The sequence below is a fragment of the Patagioenas fasciata genome, chromosome 7, assembly GCF_037038585.1.
Source record: "Patagioenas fasciata isolate bPatFas1 chromosome 7, bPatFas1.hap1, whole genome shotgun sequence".
Lineage (NCBI taxonomy): Eukaryota > Metazoa > Chordata > Aves > Columbiformes > Columbidae > Patagioenas > Patagioenas fasciata.
Window position 1 is genome coordinate 21,717,693 of NC_092526.1, and position 21,502 is coordinate 21,739,194.

The 21,502-nt window shown below is 37.4% G+C and overlaps 1 protein-coding gene across 10 annotated transcripts in view; it reads left to right on the top strand.

The window, feature by feature from the left end:
• MYO3B (myosin IIIB) overlaps positions 1-21,502 on the top strand; it is a 237,898-nt gene that overhangs the window by 137,950 nt on the left and 78,446 nt on the right. For 5 of the 10 annotated variants that reach the window (XM_071811050.1, XM_071811051.1, XM_065840996.2 and 2 more), the window contains exons 31-33: positions 6,314-6,434; positions 13,950-14,013; positions 14,897-15,035. In XM_071811050.1, the coding sequence (XP_071667151.1) occupies positions 6,314-6,434; positions 13,950-14,013; positions 14,897-15,035 (324 nt within the window). Of the gene's footprint in view, positions 1-2,456; positions 2,692-6,313; positions 6,435-11,846; positions 11,931-13,949; positions 14,014-14,896; positions 15,036-21,502 lie in introns of those variants that run through there. The other 5 variants (XM_071811052.1, XM_071811056.1, XM_071811057.1 and 2 more) reach the window with 5 other exon arrangements.

Here is a 21,502-nt window from a genome sequence, read left to right on the forward strand (position 1 = left end):
TTTGAGGTAGGCTGCATTTGCATTTTAAAAATAAACAGATGCCTTTCAAATACATGAGCTGGTGGTCTGGAGATCTCTGTGGGCCCAGCAGTTCACTATCCGTTGAAGAAATGTTGGAAGAAAAAAACAAACTTAGAAAAAAAACAACCCTCACAATATACATGAGGATACAATTCCTGAGTGTATTATATTACACGCACACACACACACAAAAATCATTATTTCAAATGGAGGAAAACACCCTTGCTAGGAAACAAAATATTTGTGAATTTAAATTAGACGAGGAAGAAGAAGTTACCCTACTTCAGCCTATCTACATCACAGGTTCTCAGAATAAATAAATGTTATTAGACTGATGGCTAAAATGGTACACAGGGTACTGGCAGTCTTTCCTACTCTTCCATTCACACTTTCCCAAACTGCGAAGGTTAGAAAATCCTCATTTTTAGCTTAGAGATGAATTGTAAAGAATGATTTTGTGTAAAGTATTTGAGTTAACAATACTTTACACTTCTGAGTATTTCTTTGTGGTTGTGATTTGTGTTGTTTTGATTTACATCTACATAAAAGGAAAAATATTTTGCTAAAATAAAGAATTTTTTAAAATTATGTTGCCAGATTCACAGCTGGTTTAAATCAGTGTGTATATCCAAGGAATTATCTGACTGAAATGTTGGTGCACTGATTTACTTCACATGCAAGTCTCATTTAATATTTCTTTGTATTAGAATAATGCATTAATTAGAATTTAGAGAAACAGATAATACAGTTGTGTTTTCTAGTTATGATAGCATGTATTTCCATGCAGTGTGACCATTATCCCTAAAGACTTAAGGGAGGATTTTAATCTGGTTATTTCATTTGTGAGCTGACATTGCCAAAATGCCAAATGAGTGGTGCATGCGATTCACTTAGATCCGAGGTGACATCACTGAATTCATTTTAATTAGGCCCACTTTAGCCATCTGGAATATAGTGTGCAGCTCTGCTCAGGACTGAGTTTAACTATGCTTCCAGAGGTGAAAGGCAAGTGACTAATCCATTGAGCCACCATCTCCTCCTCCAACACGTGCTCACACACTCACCATATGTCACACTGTATTGGAAAATTCTGTATCAAGAACTCAAAATTTAGGCCTTTTTTTTCTTTTTTTCTTTTTTTTTTTTTTTTAATAGAAAGTGGTAAATGTACAGAAGGAAACCAGATGAAACATCCTCTTGTAAATTGCTTGCTATCTACAACTTCTGCCTAGGCAGTGTTGCTCACTATTTACATATCTCTAACTTACTTCTGGCAAAACTCACTCCCTTCTGATAAAAAAGGGCCTGAGAACTGCTGTAATTTACTATTTTACATTTATAATAAATGTAAGCATTTAATACAAGTGTTACCTTGGCGATTTTCAACAGCAAAGGTACGATGTTGCTTCAATAGAAGACAAGGAAGTATTTCTTGAAAACCCTATATTTATCCATCTATTTATATACCTATGTACACATATTCAGCTAATACTGTTGTATAGATCTAAGCATTAGATGACAAAAATGTCCCAAAACCTTCTAAGTACTCTATAAATATATCTAAAAATATACATTTTTAAAATTTTCATGAAAATAACAGCCACTAGGTAGCAGATCCTGTTTTACTTTTTTATATAGTTAATTTTCTTCCTTTTAACTACATTTTCAGTGCAAGAACCATTGAAGAGATGTATGTGTTTCTCTTAACGGCAGCTGAACTGACTCATTATATGACCTTGATTTCACATTCAGTGTAAACCAGACTGGTTTGTACAGGCTGCACGGCTTTGGTTAACTTTATTCTTCCATCTCTTTGTGTTCTGTACTAGCTTAGGGTGTCCAGTAATTCTTCACTTTTAGCATCTGTCTCTAGTAACTATTAAAAGCCTGCTGCTCATGTGGAGGGAACATGTTAGAAAAAGTGAGGTGGTCTTATCAAGTTTGAGGTCCTATATTCTATCCCCATCTCTTAGGTAAGCTCTGTTGATGTGAATATGTCTGCATTTCTTTTTCGTTTTCCCCCCTGGATTTGAGCAGATGAAAAGGAGACCACACTTACTGGATTTCATGCCCTTGCTAAAATCAGGAAGGGACAACAATGTGCATTGTCCAACAATATGTTTGAAAATCTATTCCGTTCACTTGCTGGTATTGACAAACAGTTTCACTGTTATATTCACTTTTTTTTTTTTTCCCCTTTGACCAAGTCTCAAGATCAGAGACTGTAATAATGTGTAGTAATTAAAAACTTTGTGTCCAAGTGGCGATATGCATTAGTGGCACCAGTCCTGATGACAGCCTTGGTGAATCTTACTCATGATCACTGCTTGTTACTGGTAGTTACTGCTTGTATGTGAGAACTTGTGACTTACTTTCTCCTAATACCTCTGCCGGAGAACTGAAGACAAGAATTGTTTTTTTCTGCTGCTAAACAGGCATCACCCAGTATTCATCCAGAGTGAGAGGTGAAAGAGGGGAGGTATTCGTGAGACCCAGCAAAGGATGTGACTCTCCATCCCTTTTACTGTTCATGAGAATTAACTTGGCATGGAGTGAAAAATCAGATTTGTGGGCTCCAAATCCTCTCAGATATTGTTAGTTAAACTGCTAAATGCTCTTCTAACTAGGCAAACTAAGGAAGTGATATCCCGTTCGTAGCAAATCAACTTCTGATTACAGACTACCGTATCTTCTCTTCAGCAAGAGTGAGTTTTCATTTCTGAGTTACCATTATATGCTATTTTAGGTTATATTGTAGGTTAAAAATGTGTCTGTGTAGAAAATATCTGCTTAACGTGATTTTTTATGACTGAGAATGAATCCTGCTTTTTAAAATACTACATAGTCTCCTTTCTTTATACTGCTTATATAGAATTGTGATTATTTAGCTTTGATCTTTCTACATTGTGCTTCACAATTTGCTCTGTAACTATATATTTCCTATGGGAATCAGAGGAAAAATGCCTGGACCTTTCCTAACTGGAATTGTGCAACATTGTGTGTAATGTATATGCCTTGGTACTTAAACCTTAAAATAAAGGGTTTTGACTGCAATACACCGAATTTCAGACTCCCTGAGGTAAATATATTCTTGGTTTGCTAGGTGTTGCAGTGACAGAAAACCTGCTTTGTGTGAGAATTGATCAGTACAAGAAGTAAAAATTCATGCCCTAAATTGTGGCACATAAAACATTTAACACTGAGTTACTAACAGAAGTGCTAAAATTAAGTTCACTTCCTATGTTGCTCTTCAGATCATGTCATCTTTGGCTATGTAAAGATCAGGGTTAAAGATACTGTTGCTGCAAAGTTTGGAATATAGACTGGATGAGGTGAAAATGAGGTGACAGCTGGTAATCATTCTTCTTCAATGATGCAGTGATTGTTCATGGAGCAGTAGCAACATGAGTCTGCTAATTTCACACTCTTTGAGCCAAGTGCTTAGTGTCAAAACCAGCACCAGTCAGTAATGCAAATTGCTGTGATGGAGCAGCTTCCCAGCCTCTCAGGCTCCCCCAGTAGAATTCTCTGCATATGCATTTCTTTTGAAACATTATAGATCCAGTTAATAAATGTTGAAAAGGTGCAGTCCTACTAATGCTTGATGAAGCTTTTGAGAGAGACACAAGTTTGTTTATCCTGCTAATTCAGTTATCCCAGGAGTCCAAGGGAAAGTGGGAAAAATACACACATTTACCTGTCAGATGCAAGATATTCTAGAAGAATGTTAGCAACTGGTTTGTGGAAAACTTAAGTTGAAGAGGAGTTGATTTTGAAAATGTGTATGAAATTAAAACACAGGGTAAAAAACATTGTTTATTATATCAGATACAGCATGTTCTGTATCATGCATGAGGGAAATACCAAAATGGTTATACTGACATTAATAAGAGTCTCTGGGAAAAAGAATTTTAAAAAATAAAATCACAGTAAGTTTCAGGGTTGATTTTTATAGACGGACACACACATGCAAAGAACTGCTAAAAGTTGAGAAACTACTATGGATAAAACTGAGGTTTATCATATTAGTTCATTTGTTTCAGTGCTTCTTTATCTTTACAGTAGTCCACCAGCTGACTGATAGTCAGTATGTTTCAGCTGCAGAGAGGTGGCTGCTGGCCAGCTGGCTGTGCTGCCGGCAGTGGAGGAGGCTCCTTGTCTGGTCAGTAGGGGATGGTTAAGCACTGGAAGCCTGATCGCATGGGGCAAGTGAATGTTCGCCTCTTCTCTGCCAGACAGGCAGACGTTTCCAGTGGGATTATTAAGGATGGAGAGTTCCTCAGCCTCACAATACCTGAGCTCTGTGTTCAGTACAACACCTCAGCAGGCCCAACTTCTGTCGCGCTTTCTGTGAAGTGAATGGTTATTTATTTTAGTAACTGCTCATTAAAAGGCAATTTTTGCTGCTTTGTACCCTGGAAACCTCAGTAGCACTGAAATGCTTGGATTGTTGTGGTGCATTGCATACCACAGCTTGAACTGTTCAAATGTTTTTCATTTTCTTATACAGGACAAATAAGTACAACTCTATGTATTTTTGTCGAGATAGGTGACTAAAAAGAAGACCATTAATGCTAAACAGGAATTAAAATAAAAATGAAGGGATTAGTTACAGCCCTTTCCTAAGGGAAAGAGCAGATGCAATCAAGGTAGCTCTGTTTTGTTTCCTCCACCATCTTTTCATTATGCAAAAACACCATGAATGTGGAGCTAAATTTGTAAGAGTAATTAAATGGAAGAAAAGGGAAATCAATCAGTTATCTCATAACTTGGTAATAATTGAGGGATTACAAATTTTACAGGGTCTCTATGCTCTGTTGTGCAGGTAGTGCCTACTTTTAGTGTTTTCCTAAAATCAGAGGCACGAGATGCAGGGAAAACTTGTTATTCTTCGGATCATTTTCTGTTGTCAATTTATTCTATGTTCTATATTTATTCTACCTCCTGATTTCCCTTTGTAATCTACAATGTTATCTTGACCCTGATCCTATATAAGGTTGCTCCAAATGCCATTTCTGCACCAATCCAACATCCTGCTGTAATATTTAACCCTGGACTCTAGGAACCCCAAGGAGAAGGCTCCTCTTCTCCTTTGGATAATCAGTCCCCAGACTGATTCTGCTTTTGCACATGTTTAGTGTGCTTGAAAGCTTTTCCTGGACAGGGATATTTTTTTTCCTCAAAATCATAATATTTCCTGATCTTAGCTCCCATTTTCTTTTTTGTCTTACTGTTTAAGTTGCAGTTCTGCTAGATTAATAAACAGCTCCTTTCCCTCAGAACCCTCAGCCATTGTTATTCAGCAGCTGCTTGTTGTACACAACTATGGCATTGATACTGTATTTACTTGCTTCGTTATTCAGCCCTTTCTCCCCTTTTATCAAGGTATTTCTATTTATAATAATGCTCAAAATAAACCCTACAAGAAATAAAATTTGAAAATTTGGGGTTTTAAGTGTACATTAGGATACTTTTTAGTCTTTTGTCCAAGTGCAGTATGTATTGCTTTCTGTGGTTTTTGCTGGAGTTTTCTTATGACCTCTTCACAGGTGTCAAGAATTCAAGCAAATTCACATCAGATAAAATTATGGAAGTAATTAAGTTACTTATAGGCGCTCAAATCCAGAGAGACAATCCATGGAAATAAAGGGTGTAAATACCTTCAAAATGTTATTCATTGCCATTTTCTTTGCCATTTTGTTTCACTGCATGCTTGCTACTTCATTTAGTGTTTCTATTGATTGTTGTGTTCTACTCTTTTTTCTATTAATGGCATAAGTTGCAGTCTCTGTAGATTTTTTTTCCCTGATTATTTTTATGAGAAGTATTTCAAATGTTTTATTATGAAAACTAGAAATTTTTCTAGTTTTAAGTGAATATATCTGTCCCTGGCTCCTCACTCCCATGCCCCAAAATAAAAGCAGGTAAAACTTCTGATTCTGTAAAATTCTGACTCATTCAAATCATCGGAGCTGTTATTAAAGAAAATGTTTTGGGAGTGAATTTCTAATATGTATTTTAACACATTTCTATTTAAATTAGGCGTGTCCTCATTTTGAGGAATTTTCCTTGCCTGGGCTATGCCAAGTGGTCACTATAACAGTAAGAGTGTAAGGCACTGTATAATTTCCAGCTGTTGTAAAAATTGCGAACATTGCAGTCACCCCTGTGAGGTGCTAAGTGTTCTTTCTGTCCCCTGGCTCAGTAGAAGTTGGGGCACTGCAGCGCCAGGTACCAGTCTGCATTTCAGGTTCTGCAGAATTTTTCTCTGATTCACAACTATGTTTTTTAGCTTTCAGGGGATATATTGTTCGTAAAAACTACAGAAGATTGAAAAGCAGCACTGGCTGTGTAGCAGATCCTCAGCTTACAAGCAGCTGCTCTACTTCTGATTTTGGCTGTGAAGAGCACTGGTGAGTCAAATCCTTTGCTGTCTATTGTCTAACAGAAGTCATTTTCCACACAATAAGATCTGAAAGGAGCAAGCGCATCATGATCCAACCAGCTCTTAGGGAATCTGCCATTTTCTGGGGATGAGCAGCTGTAGGTTAACTAGTCCTCTCATCAACTTAGTCATCTCAGTGTTCTCCCAGTTAGTAGAATTAGATTTATGTGCAGTACTTTTTGTCCTGGGTTGCTGTCCTGTTTCTATGCCCTTCTCAAAAGTACCCAGAATACCATAGATTGTGCACAGCATTGCAGGTGCTCAGCATTTTGGAACTGACTGTGGCACATGTTATTCAATCTCAAGAGTAGAGGGTTATCCTTCTGTGTCTGTAAAGCTCCATGCAGACCAGCAATGAACTAGACAAAAGAGCTGTAAAAAGCAGATGGACAAGTCACTGGCAGAAAGCCTAGGAATACCGTAAACCGCAATAGTGGTGCCCTCCTCTTTGTAGAGGAAGGGTGTTTTAATCTTTTTACCAATGGAGTAACTCCAGACAAATGTCCCCCTGACACTTCCTTGGGTATGAGAGGCAGGAGGGATCTGTCGTGTCTTTAGCTGTTGTCAAAGTCTGTCTCTCCAATAGTGTTCTAGGAGAGGTGGCTGCATTTGCTGGATTAATCCCTTTGATTAGCAAGTTCCATTGACTAAGAGTTTTGAGGTCTCTTGCTGTGGCATGGGCATAAGAACATCTCAGTGCTTCTTCTAGCTCTTATATCTGTTATTTTATAAGTTTCCTATAGAGAGTGTAAATGCAAGTTCTGTTACACCTCTTAAGAGTTCTCTGAGAATATCAGCGACTTGCTTGAATGTAACTAGATGCTGTTATTCCATTAAGGTTTTGGTGGTTTTTTTTCATTAATGGTTAATTTCTCCAAAATGGTATGTCTTTCTCTGTATATGCTCATGATGTTATGTTAACTCCCATGCTAACTTTGGTTGATTGAGATTGAATAAGGTCTGCTATGTGCTCTGGTGTATTACTGTACTTGCTTCAGCAGGTGGGTTGGACTAGATGACCTCCAGAGGTCCCTTCCTACCCCAACCGTTCTGTGATTCTGTGATTATAGGATTTTGTCTAGGTGTAACCACCTGCATTCTCTAGGTTAGTAGTGCATCAGAATCTCTCCCTTTCAGTATTCTGTTTTCAGCAAGGAAAGGGTTCAGGCCATTGGACAAGGACTAAATATAAAAAAAAAATAATAAAAAAGTTTTTTAGTTTTTTTGTAATGATTTTCAGGATAAAGAATGAGCCCACTGCAGTTTACCATCATAGCTCTGCCTTTGGGTTGACTCACTGTTCACTGGGGCAATGAGTTTCTTAATTTATTATTCCCTTTATGTGCATGCAGCTCCTTCTATTTGTTAAGTACTTCAGGGGTGTGTGTCTTGTGATCTCTTTAGAACTGTTGATGATTGCATGGTCATTTTTTCTCCAGTCTGCACTGATGGTTAAAATCAAGAGTTAATAAACTATCATCAGTTTTCTTTGACATCCCGAATTATAATTATTTACAATGGAAATAAGCTTCCAAACAAATGTGTTTTTCTGGATTAGGTACATCTTGCTTGATTGTACATCCCTTGAGGCTCACAAAGACTTCATGGTTCAGTAACAGTGAATTTGGGCTCTATGAAGCACAAATATACAGGCCTTTAAAGATATTCAGCCACTGAAATTTTATTGAAATCAATGTCTAAATGCCTTTAGGTATCTGGCCTGAAGGTGCCCATGTAAAATACATTGGCCATTCAGGTCTTGCACCCAGTCCTGATTGCTATGCACGATCGCACAGATAAATTAATTCATACCTTCTTTTGCCTGGAGTTGTGAAGCTGCCTTTACTCCTGGCAGTTCTCAAATTTAACCCCAACAAATATTGCAGATTATTTGCCCAGTCCTATAAATTTATAAGCAGTAGCCTCAGAGGCAAGTGATTTCAGTGAGACTTGAAAATGTTTAGCATTTCACAGATGAGGTTCAGAATCTTAGGACTAAATCTGATAACTTCCCGTAAATCAAGCCTCACTTCTACATGTAGCTGTTACTGGGCTGTTGTGTTTTAAGCATATGGCTGTTCAGTCATACAGGAAACTTGTAGGAAGCAGGAAAGCTGCTGGATAATAGTGCAAATGTTCAACACAGTAGCTGGTAATCTGTCCCTAGAGAAGACAGCCTCACTGTGGCTTCACATACTGTGGGACTGAAGTATAGAATAATAGCATGGGTTTTTTTGTTTAATTTCTTTTCATTTAATTTATTTTATTTTTGTTTTGTTTCTTTTTTTAACTGGTAGATTTGGAAAATGAACATTGAGCTTAAAGGTACTCCAGGTCAAACTAAACTAAACTAAACTAACTAAACTAACTAAAGACACGCTGAGAATTGGCAAATATCTCTGGTAGGAATAGAAATAGGTATAGGAAAATATCATAATAATTACCAGCGAAATAGCTTTATCTCACTGAAAAAATGTTTTTCCGTTCAGTTCCACGGGGCTGTGGAGTTGTTGCCTGTGACTCATCTTACCAAAAAAAATAAAAGGGTCATGGGATTAATGTGCACCTGGGAGACTGATGCTAGGGCTGGATTACCCCCTCAAAAGCCAGTCGGTGTATGCAACACTTGCCAGGCCTTTTTTCGACATCACCAGCCACTGAGAGGTGCCTGCAGGCCTGTGTGGCGTGAAGGAACCAGATCACAATCAAACCTTTTCCCAAAGTAGCATGTTCAAAACTTTAGAAGGACTTTAAAGAGCCAAACATAATCAAGACTAAATTCAAATGAGGAAAGCAAAAAACCTTCAGAGCCCTTTTTATAAGCTTGCTGAATGGCAGATTTGTCCTTCCGCAGAGAGCCCAACAGGCAGCAGAGAAGGGACAAGTGTGACCGGGTCCCTTCTCTCACGAGGCCAGTGTGGACATCAACTTCACCTCCTGTCTGCCTCCATTTTACAATTGATTATTGCATGAAATCCAAGATGCTGTATCTTAAAATGGTATAACTACAGTGTCAAGTTAGTATTAGAGATCTCTTGAGCTAATTAGGAATAATCTGTGAAGAAGGGAGAAATGATTTTCTGAAACATCCTGTAATTTTTAACTTATTAGACTGACTTATCTCTAGTGAATATATTTTTGATAAATGTTCTTGTTCTTAGCAGGATAATCTACAGTTCAGTGACTAAGGACCTTAATCTACGCTACATAGTTCATGTTCAGACAGCGCTGTCATCCTCAAGTATCTTTAAATCCCTTTAGAATATCATCAAAGCATCTGTAACCTGCATGTTCCACCATCTTCTTATCCATTTCCCTCCAAAATGAAAATTGTGATAAATAATACTGCTCTGATACTTAGCCTGGCAAATACTTCCTGTATTGTTCTTTTTTTCCTCTAGCTCACTAAACCATAGCTCACTGACTGCTAAATATCACAATATAAGTTATCTATATGTACATGATGAGTGGCCTTACACTATGTAGTACAGCAGAAAGTGTCATTTCCACATAGTGATTTTGTTACACATCAGTTATGTCTGTAACTATAACTGTGTGTCAGTATCGCTTGCTCTTTTGTTTCCTTATGGAGCTCTGTGTGTTAAAGATGCTTGTTAGAAAATTCCTGACATGAACAGCAGTTTACACTCTTGAGATGAATTCATTTTGATTTTTCTCCTTACATCTTTCTCTTTTTAGCTAGTTAGTATCATGTTCATGCTTTGGTCAGCATAGGCTGTCAAAACCCATCCATTTTATTAAAACTCCTGACATTCACATAAGACTTAGGTAAAAAGGATCAGATAACAAAGCCTGAACAAAGCAACTCAGGCATACCATCTTAGGTGGTTGGAAAGTTATAGACAAAGAATAACTATGAGTGTTTCTCAGTTCTACAGGAAGTGTGTATCTGAAAGTCAAGTTCCAGAAATGGGTCTATTTCTACTTATTAACGACTTATGAAGTAGAGATATACAAACTGTAATGAACCACAAAATGACTGTCAGTCAGTAATCGCACCCTGCTCCAAAGTTTACATTTGGTAGTTGCAATGAGCGTGTATACTACCTCATACATGCAGTATAACATTTTCTCATCACTGTCAAGACCTCAGTTTGTGTAGTATATTAGACACTGCACCTCAAGAAAATGAGCGAGTCCCTCACCAATGAAGATTATCACTTCTCTATAAACCGTGATAAGGGAAGATCTCTAAGGGATGTAGAAAACTGAGGGTACATGTATCATTTCTCCAGTCATGAAAGGCTGATGCAAAGAGGAAAGGAACAAACTGTTCTCCATTGAGCATCAGGCGAGAGATAATGAGCTTGCATTGCAGCACAGGAGAACTAGGTTAGATAGCAAGAAGAGCTCACTGATGGTCAACTGAGTTAAGTCCTGTGTAGGTTACCTTGGGAAGTTCTGACACCTCTGTCACTGTAAATTTTAAAAATCAGCTTAGACAAACGTGACAAAAACAATTTGAGTATGTGTAGCTGTTTTTTTCTCTGAAAATGGAGATGGCTTGGATGGTTGGCCAAGGTTGTTTTTATGATTTATAAATACAGAGTGACTTCTTGAAATGTAGGATCTCTGTGCCAGTGAGTTTGGCATTGCAAGTCAGACACTTTTATAGCATCTTAGTGCCGGCAGGCATTACTGCATCAATGTAGGGAGTAAGTATAAAAATTGTTCTAGAGGAGTTCTCCTTGGGTCAGCTTTACATGCAACCTGAAAAATGAACAATATGAATTTCTGAGTGTTCTGCAACAACTGAGGGCCCATTGAAATAGCATGCAGTATCAATTCGCCTACATGGATACTGATGGGTTAGCATGTAAACATAATATCTGTGTATCACTGAGGGAGAAGAATAAATATTATTCCGGTCACATGAGCACAGATCAGTTCAGAAACTGACTTAATGTGAATTGGACTGTTCCATATAAAAACACTTCTATCTTCTACTATACTTTCTTTGACTTGATCTGCAGCTTGTCTCTTGCTAAAGTGAGGTTCGCTCAGTCAAATAAAAACCTTCTTTGGATTCTTTTGATTAAAAGGAAAAGAAAAAAATCATCATTATGTTAGTGTGCTTCCGTTTTTCATGGATAGCTACTTGAAAGGGTCACATCTCCATATTTTAAACTTAAGTTTTTTCAGAACCTTTGGATGAATGCCATCAGGTCCTGGTGATTTATTGCTTACACCTTTCTCACATTGCTCCATGATCTCCTCCTTGGAAAATGTCAGTTCTGTCAAGACCACACTGTAATTTCTTGTATGTCATCTTTTGATTATGAATTTTCATTTCTTTCCACAGTAAAAGCTGATATAAAGACATTCTGCTTTCCTTTAATTGCTTCACTTTCCTATTTAGAATCATAGCAAACATCAAGTTTATTGGTTATGATGGAAATAGGAAGTCTGCAGTTCCTGTGGCATGCAGTGGAACCCATTGGGCCTGATTCTGCTGTCATGTGAGCTTCTAATTACTTTACATTTAATGAGTTCAAATACTTACTCATTATTTATAAAGCTGTAAATGGAAATTTGGGCAGAATTTTTCAGTGTCATCTTCTTTTCCCCTCCACCCCGCCCCTTTGGAATTTTTCATCTACCCATGCTGCAAGGATTAAATTTGTCCTGTTCAGGAATATATTATTTCTGCAAAATGAGCTGTATTTTTGCTAGTGGAATATCTAGGAGTGTTTCTAACATTTTCAAAAGCATTTAAATGATGAAAGTCTAAGTTCCATGACTTACACCCCCAATGGCCAGAATTACTCTAAAACTAGCTATTTTTCTCCAGCATGAGTTATTCTGCACTACTAGTTTTACACTGCTATGGTTTGACTGTTTTCAGTGCTAAGGACACTGTGGCTGTACACTATGCAGATGTGTAGACAGACCCTAAGAATCAATGTTTCTCTTTTTGTCAATGTTTCCTGTTAATTGAGTGATTTATAGACAGTCCATGTATGAAGGCTGAGGTGTGTTATAGCTCAGTAGCTGAACATTCAGCAACAAATTGTTACATTGCCTGCCTGAAACCAGGCACATGAACCTCAATTATTTGCATCCTTCCCAGGTAAGTGTACTGACTGGATCTCATCTCTCTGACCCAAACATTGCTTTCCTGCAAATGTGGAAAATAAAATTTTTCAGAAACTGGAGAACCAGCAGTTTTTTCAGTGATACCTGAAAATACCGGACACGTCAAAATCAGCCTCAGATGCCACATATGAAAATATTCACTAGCGTCACTGATAGGTTCATATGAACTCGCTACTGCTGAGCCGCCCTCCCGTTGCTACTCCATTTTTCATATGGCATACTAGCCAGATTTTCAGAATAGCTCAGAGACTGATTTCAAGGTGCCCAGCATCTCCAGTTGATGCTGTTTTCTGACACGTTCCCTGCCAGTTCGACAGTGGGGTGGGTTGACCACCAGGTGCCCACCAAGCTGCTCTGTCACTCCCCTTTCTCAAGAGGACAGGGCGAGAAAAATAGCTATGATATATATGTCTAAACCAAAATCTATGACAGAAATTTATATTTTGTGTGTTTTCATCTGTAAGTAGGTATACAACTACCCTCAATTGTACTTTCAGAAAGATTGTGAGGGAGTTGGAGGGTAATGATGCAATGGCTGAGACGTGTTTTGACAATCAAAAAATCTTGCTTTTAGTCCCAGTTTTAGGACCATGAGCATATCAAATAAAATCTATGGACATCAGGGTTTTTTATCCATCACATGAAATTGGTAGCTTTTTTTTTTTTTTTTATAACTAAAGATTCTTGAGCAAGTTCTGTCTGGGTGGACTTTACTATTGAAGAGTTCCATTGACTTCAAAGGCCTGCCAACAAGGATAAGGGCCCACAGAAGGCTTTTATGATACTTTAATTAGCATTAATGAGAGCAGGAGTTGGCCTTTAATATTTGTATGGTGACATAATGTGATGTTAAAATAATAACAGATATAGACAAAGAATCTAAGAACTCTTACTCCTTGCTCTGTGCTTAACCCAAACGGCTTTAGGAGAACACAAAGCCATGTGTTTTACTTCTTCCTCATCTGTCAAATTTTAAGTGTCTAAGGTTGAATTCTGTGAAAATGGCTTTTCACAGCTCTGAAAAAAAAAGTTTCATGCAAAATCTTGTCAAATTAATTTTAATACATGACTTCAGTTTTATAGAATTCTCATAAACTAATTTTACACATATGCACATATCCACAAATTTTTAATGACAAATTCATTGCTCATACCCTGTTACTGTGTTTAATAACATGCACTTCCTTATAAGAGGAAATGGGACTGGTCTGTGTTTTCTCTGAATTGATTGTATGTGCATATTTAGAAATTGGGGGAGGAGGGAAAAGGGAAAACCAACAAAACAATGTGTATGCCAGTAAACCTTTTATAAGAATGAAGAGTTTACGCTATTTAAACTACATATTCTATTTGTCTTTGCTTTTAGGCAGCAAACCAGTAGCCAGCATTCTCCGGTGGTGCCTGAATTCCTTGACAAACAAACAAAAAAGGTAATACTAAGTTTATATTCTAAAATAACACCCCATTATAACTTCAAATTCCTGAGTCCACAGTTCTGCAGTGTGTTCACGACTGCTTGGCGTATCCATCTGAACATGAAACCGTTAGTGATGTTTTGAAGTCTTTGAGACAAAAGCCTGCTTGCTAAGAACTTTAGTTCTGTAGAAAGACAGGGAGGTACAGTGAATAAGAGAATCAAAAGGCTGGAAATTTGCTGCTGAGAATAAATGCTAGCTGCTCCCTGAGGTGATTTGTCTGTGCACTTCACTTTCTACAGATGTTAGAGCCTCTTTTTTAGTAAGGACCTGAGGTTCTTTGGTAGCACTTTGATATCCTGCTCGAATTCAATATGTGAAATGGAGGAGTCGCTCTGTGACTTGGAGCACAGCATAGTCTTTGAAGTCTGATCCAATTTTTGCTGCTTACCATTTGATGTTGAAAGGATGAAATGGAGAAAATGTACAGTTTTTGCCAGTAACTCTGCTGAGCATATGTAAGATTAAAAAAACAAAATCCCTTGGATGATGTACTTAGAAATGTTAAGCAGATTAATACCTTCCTATAGCTTTTTTCCAAAGATACAAATTAACTATGAGAGGAAATCAGCATACAGTGCATGCTATGATTTAACTGCATGAGGAAAGGGGATAAATAAGTTAAATGGAAAAAGTAAACAAGTGTTTGTGACATGGGTGCTAAGTCGATGTTGCTGAAAGCCACAAGAATCTTGTGTAACTTAAATCTTGCATTAATCGTTTCACAGAGTCATAGAAAATCAGAAGTTGCTCTCTGTGAGATCACACCTATAAGTTATAATTGCAGAGTGGCATCAATACATTTCATATGTGCCTAAACCAGCATTCTTTATTCCAGAAGGATTTGGATGAGATTTCTGCATCTCCATTTATTCTAAAACACTCGTTCGAAGTGAATGATTCACCGTCAATTAGCCAATCCCAGTCAGTTGCAGACCATCAGTTGTCAAGTCCCTCAAGATCCCATGAAAAAGGAGGTAAGAAATATAGTAAAGTAACAGAGCTCTTTCATTTACTATTTATAAGCTACATGTTGTCAGCGTCTTAGTTGCTTTATATATTGATGAAGTCTTTTAACAATCCCTTGGAAGGCAGGAAACATAAAGGAACTAACTTTCTTCTACACATTTTCAACCTGGAAATATAAAAAAGCCCTTAAGTACCTCAATACATAGGCAGAAGTAGAAATATTTTTAAAATATGATTCCTACTAAAAATGTGGTTAATAATCTCAAAACACTCTTTTAATGAAATCAGCTTGGCTTTCAAGAGCTTCAGCTTTCCTTCGCCTTCCAGCCTGAAAAGTAGAAGATAGTACTGAAATCTCTCATGTTTGGCAGAATTAAAGACAACTCGTTTGTTCACACACACAAAAATTCAGTCAGCAACACAGGGAAATTCTGCAATAATTCTATAATCTATGCAAGGTGTTTATTTTATTTGCTGAAATGTTATTTTTGCCACGGTCAGTAACAGTTTAAAAACTTGAAGTAGAACATCATGACTTTTTTGAGTTTTAACTGGTTTACCTCTGAATATTCTAGGAAATCCTTACCTGTCAGAATACTTTTCTCTGTTATTGTAGTCATGTCCCTGCAGATACAAATATATGAAAATAGACTTTAATACTGGATCATATATTACCTTCCACAGGTAGGCTGATAGTGTGATATCTGTAACTAGAACCGAATGATAAATGATACTACATTAATCTTCAGGTTGTTACTGAAAATCAGTTGTTTATAATTTTGTGCCATACATTAACATTTCTATTTATATATTTAATGAGACACCTTTCCTATTGTAAGTCTACAAATATTTATCTGAATACTTGAGCCTTAATCCTGCAATTTATGTGTTTAAACTTTACAGAGCTCAGTTAAACAATTTACAATGTAAAGGTAAGAAGAGAGGTATTTATATGGAGATCCTTGTGTTACAGGAAATAATGAAATTCAATGTTTTTAGTCTTCTACACAGGCATAATGTGTTTTCCATGCTAAAAGCAGAATAGTGTGTAAACACAGGAGGTTGAGAAATCCATTATTCTCTCTTCACATATTTCTGTCCATATGGGTTTTGAATCCATAGCATGGGACTACAGGGGATGTGTGCATTACTATCTTAAATTATTACATGTTAAACAATAAACCTGTCAAACAGAAATATATTAATTGCAGCAAATCCTCTTGAGGAAAGCAGTCAGGGCCCAAATCTGTCACCCTTACTCTCACTGGATATTGTATATGACCCTGCAGCTAGTCTCCTTGAAATCAAAGACATTGTGTCTGAGGTAAAACAATTACAGCGAGTAAAACTGTCAGAATTACACCCTTAGCAAGCATGTGGTTCAGAACCATTACCCAGTAATTTAGAGAGACTTCAAAAAAATGTGAAGTGATAGAACGGAATTTGAAGAATAGATAAATGGCAACATTGATCTGAACCGTTTAAGAAACATGTACGTGTAAATGAAAAAGCATGCAAATACAGAGAAGTAAGGAATTTCCTAGTTAAGCCTGAAAATGTTCAGATAGATGATCATGTAAATCACGCTTCAATCAGTAACTATTGAGGAAGTAAACCTGCTTAAGAATAATAACTTCCCTGGGTGCTTTTAAAAACATAGCTTGCATCCAGAAATTCAGATGCTTTCACACACTGCTCAATCCGTACTCAGTCTTCTTGTGAGAAGTATACTTTTAAGAAGAGAGTATGTATAGACCTATCGTTAAAACCAAGTAAAACAACAAATACATTTTTGCAATAGGAACACATGTATAAAATACATGCAGATAAAATGCATGTATAAAATACATGTATTTTATAATATCTATAGATATATATCCATATAATATCTGTATAATATCTATAGATACTTAAAATTCATGTATAAAATGCACGTATTTTATAATGTGAGGCTATACTACATAAGCTGTTATTCACACAAAAAAAGCTGTCCACCAGGTGGTCCAAACAATACGAAGACTTATTTTTCATAGTGAAACATCATTCTCTGATGCTATAGATTGGTGTTGAATTCTCTTTAAGTTACATTACAAGCAAAACTAGTCTATCAGCCTGGTGGTAGGGCTGTGGACCTGGAACACAGACGCCACTGTGGAAGGGAATGTGACAGGTTTCTGCACTGGTCTGTGACCCAGTTACAGAGCACTGTTGATATTTGTTGGAGGAGGGAGTCTGTGTCCCGGCTTGAGCCCAAAGGGAAGGACAGGCTGCTTATTTGTCTTGAGACCTCGGCAGGTGAGGCTCTAGTGCAGTCAAGGTGGGACAGAACACAAAAGGGAAAAACTGTTTGATATGGGTTTACATATTTTTGTATTAATCAAGCAGACTATTCACTCACATCATGTTATCCAGCTGTCCAAAGCACAGGCTGCCTGTTCTCAGTAGTAGATTGGCAAAGGAAAAATAGAGAAGGAAATTTCCACAAAGATCCTGCGAAGACTCTACTCTGTAATTAATGCAGAAACAAAACCCTCTTTTACACTTCGTAAGCCTTTGCACTGTGTCACAGAAAGACTGAGCAGCATGGGCAGACTGTGTGCGGTGCAGGTGAAGTGCGTGCATGGGCTCTGGTTGCAGAGCTTGGCAGGGCTGGCTCTGCCTGCCCAGGTGTTCCGCTGGGCTCTGGCACCCTGCTGGGGCACGGCTTGCAGCAAAGCCAAGGATTCTCTCCAGTGTCTCTGCTGTGACACACTGCCTGGTATTGTCCTTTATTGTTGAGGCAGAGAGGAGAGTCCAGTCAATAGTAACAATTAAGCCAGAAATGAATTACTCTAGTCAGAATAAAGCAGTACGGGAAGAATTAAAATAATAATACAATCTCCAGAGGCTAAGTATTGGTAATGTCCTAGATGAGATAGATAGTGAGAATGTTTGAAATTATTATGAGAAGTGAGTGCCTCGTAGGGAGTTGACCAGTGTAACTTTGCCTCAGAAGTAAATATGACAGATTTTCGGAGGTGCAAAGGAAATATGTTTGTGGAAGGAAAGCTAATAGTATCTCTGCGTTGACCAGGGAATGACATAATTTTTAAGTTAACACAGACATTTTGAACAAGTAAGAAAATGCTCAAACAGTCTCTGGCCATGAACATTCTCTTGTGGAAGAATGTGTATGTCTCGTGATTATGTTCAATTTATGCCTTGCACCTCACACGATTGTCTGCAATCCTGAAACTTTGTGAGGGGCTGAGAAATTTGCCATGGTTCTGAGAGATCTGGAATTACACAATCTGCAGTGTCTGTAGCCACAATCTGAGGTTGAGGTAATGGAACTTGTACTATAATTGTAAAAGTCAATAGGCCATTTCCAATATAGTCTTTGATTTTAGATTACTTAATCTTTTATATTTCCAAAACTGGTGGAAATAAGGGCCTGGTTTGTTTCAAGCTGGACTCTCACTAGTCAATGACTCATGTTGAATGTTTTCCATGTAATATGTAGTTTTATTTTTATGTTACTCATTTTTCTCTTTCTTTCTGGTAAACCAGTCGTAAAAACGTGATTTGGTGAATGTAGCTGTGTCGGGTTTGGAGAAACACATAGAGGTAATCACTTTTTTGCGCTGATGGAGGGCAAGTAGATAATGAAATGTGTTAAGTTACTTCTTGGTGAAGAGGAAGGCTGCTGCCCACCTCAGACAGCAATGCCGACAAGTTTTAGTAAGGGGCATTGTGGGCATGGGAGACATTACTCCCAAAAAGTTACTCTGTGGTTGTCGTCACACAGATGATACTTAGAGGTTCATCACCGTAAAAACGAAATCTGAACTAATGGTGACTTTATTAATGGTGAAGGTTTAACTGGAGTTTTAAAGAAGTGATCCAACTTTAATGCTATCAGGACCATAATCATGTCAAAGCACTTAAGCCGCAGACAATATACTTAGATCTTTGCTTCAGAGTAGAGTTTTCTTTGAGTCAGACTTGGTTATTGAAAATACTCTAAGCTGCCTCACTCTCAGCCCTAGAGTATAGTCTCTATGCGATGTCTTGCACTTACAAGTGAAAGGTGCTTAAATATAGGGAACTATCTTACTCTCCGTGGTGGTTTCACATCGTAGCATAATTTTAACTTTGATCTAATATAATTCCTATTTGTATATTGTTTAAAAATATATAATGGCTACAGCAAAGCAATAATGATTGGTAATTTGGAAATAGGGACGCTTTTTATCTTTTCATTCACCGAAAGTCAATATTCCAGCATGAGTGGAATAAATATTATGGTAAAGAACGAACAGAATTTCACACAAGGTGTGGTATCAAGATCTGGATGTCTTGTAACCAAAGACGCCACTTCACTTTCTGCAAGTGAGAGAGATCAATCCAAGGCATTCAGCTGTTTCTCTCTGTGTAACTCAGCTTCCTGTTTGATTCCATCATAACAAACCTTCCTTTCTAAATGGAAAACAAAACCGCTGCTACATAATGTAGTGTGAAATGCTCTGTGGACTTTCAACTAGTTGTCATTGGCAGACGTGATGATACTGACACATGTATGCCATTAATTTCAGAATCCTGTCACTCAGGATTTTAAGTGAAAGAATTTGTAATCTATTTAGAACTATTTTTGGTTGTTTAATCAGGAGTTTCGTTTCATCATTTTTAAGCCCCCCACTGAGACTAATTTTACATTGAAGGAATGTAAATCATGAAAAACTTGACTGTAGTCAGTAAAATCGTAACAGTGAGCAGAACTGGGTCTCTTGGTTATAAAAAATTGACATGAAAAATGCACTATGTATCTGGGGTTTAGGGTTTTTTGGGGATTTGAAGTGAGGGCTTTTTGAGTGGGTGAGGTTTGAGTTGGTCATTCTTTTAAGTAAAATGCAAATAAAATAGCATGATCGTGGGACAGTCTAAATGTTTCAGGAAACACTGAGAAGGCCAAGGTAGTATTACATAGCATCATCTGAATGTACTGAGCATGCTGTAGCTATGTGCAAGGTCTGTGGGATCTCCAGTGTATTCTACATGCCACACTATAGTGGAAAAATTATTAATACTATTGGCTGTGTTGCAGCTGAAGCCTCAGGGAGGGAAGTTGCTGATGTGCTGTGTTGTATAATGACTTTCCATTGAAATAATACTGCTGCCATAGTTTTCTGTGGCTTTTGAGCCAAAATTTGACTGAGTACAAGAAGAAGTAGCTTGTTTTTATTTTTTTCCTTGCAAAAGTATCACTGGGTTATTGATCTCTTCACACCTGGGAAAAATGCTGGTCTTAGTAAACAGAAATCATGTTTCCAAATCATTCATTTTGCATTACAATTGTATAAGTAGAAGTAGGGTGAGAAACACAGTACCTCCGTTTCAGTATTTCAGTTCTTCGTCATATAGTTCCAGTGTGGATTCAGCAAATCTGACTGCAAACATCAGTGAAGTCAGTTGAACTTCTCTCAGCCTTACGTGAAGTTTTCAGCTAAGACTTATACTGGTGACATTTGTATTCTGAACTGGGTCACCCCTACGTGCTTTCTGTTAAACCTTTTGATACTCTGTGATGGCATGATTTGCAGATTGCATGTTGCCAAAGTAACGGACCAACAAATCTGAAAATAAATTGGGCAGTTCTTAAGTTTTTCTTTACTGCTCAGCTTCTTAATTGTTTTTCCCCTTCAACAGACAAAGACACAAACAGTGACAAGTGATAAATACAAGCTTTGATTTGTTAAACACATGTTAGCTCTATGTTTAGCCCTAGGCAGTGAATTTCATTATAGACTGGTTTACTTCTGGATTGGTTATTGTGATTGTTTCCAATGCAGGAAGATTTGACCTGCAGCCATGACTGATAAATATCAAAGGTGAGAGATAAAATAAGATGCAAGTAAACTGCACAGATAAACTGCAGTAAAGCTCTCCAGAGACAGCTCGATACTTGTTCTATGTAAAACAGATTGAAATTTAGCTCACAATGGCTGCATTGCCATAAAAAGAGACTGCAGATCTCTTGCATTGAAATATAGAAAAATAATAGTAAGAAACAGGAGAAATTTAATAGAATTGAATAATATATACACTATAATGCTGTACCAAAAAAAAACCCAAATTTTAATAGGGATTCAGTTTCTCCTGTTAACACGTAATGTCTACCACTGTCTTTCTGATCCAAGATGCAGTTCACCTGTTCTGTCTTCCTTTTCTATCTATTACATATGGGTCTCTCTGAGCACTTCTTTTGCCATTTCTTTGTTGGTATTTAAGCTTTTTATCACACAGTACTTCACCATTATGTTGTAATTGCTTGAAATTTCTGTAAGTATTCTCTAGCAGACGTATTTTTATTATTTTGCCACGGTTACTAGTGCTCTGAACCAGCAGCATATCTCAGATGACTGATCTACTCAGGCAAATAGTGTGGTTCCTAATTCATTACTCTTCTGTTTCCAAAATGCCACACAATTCTAAGCAA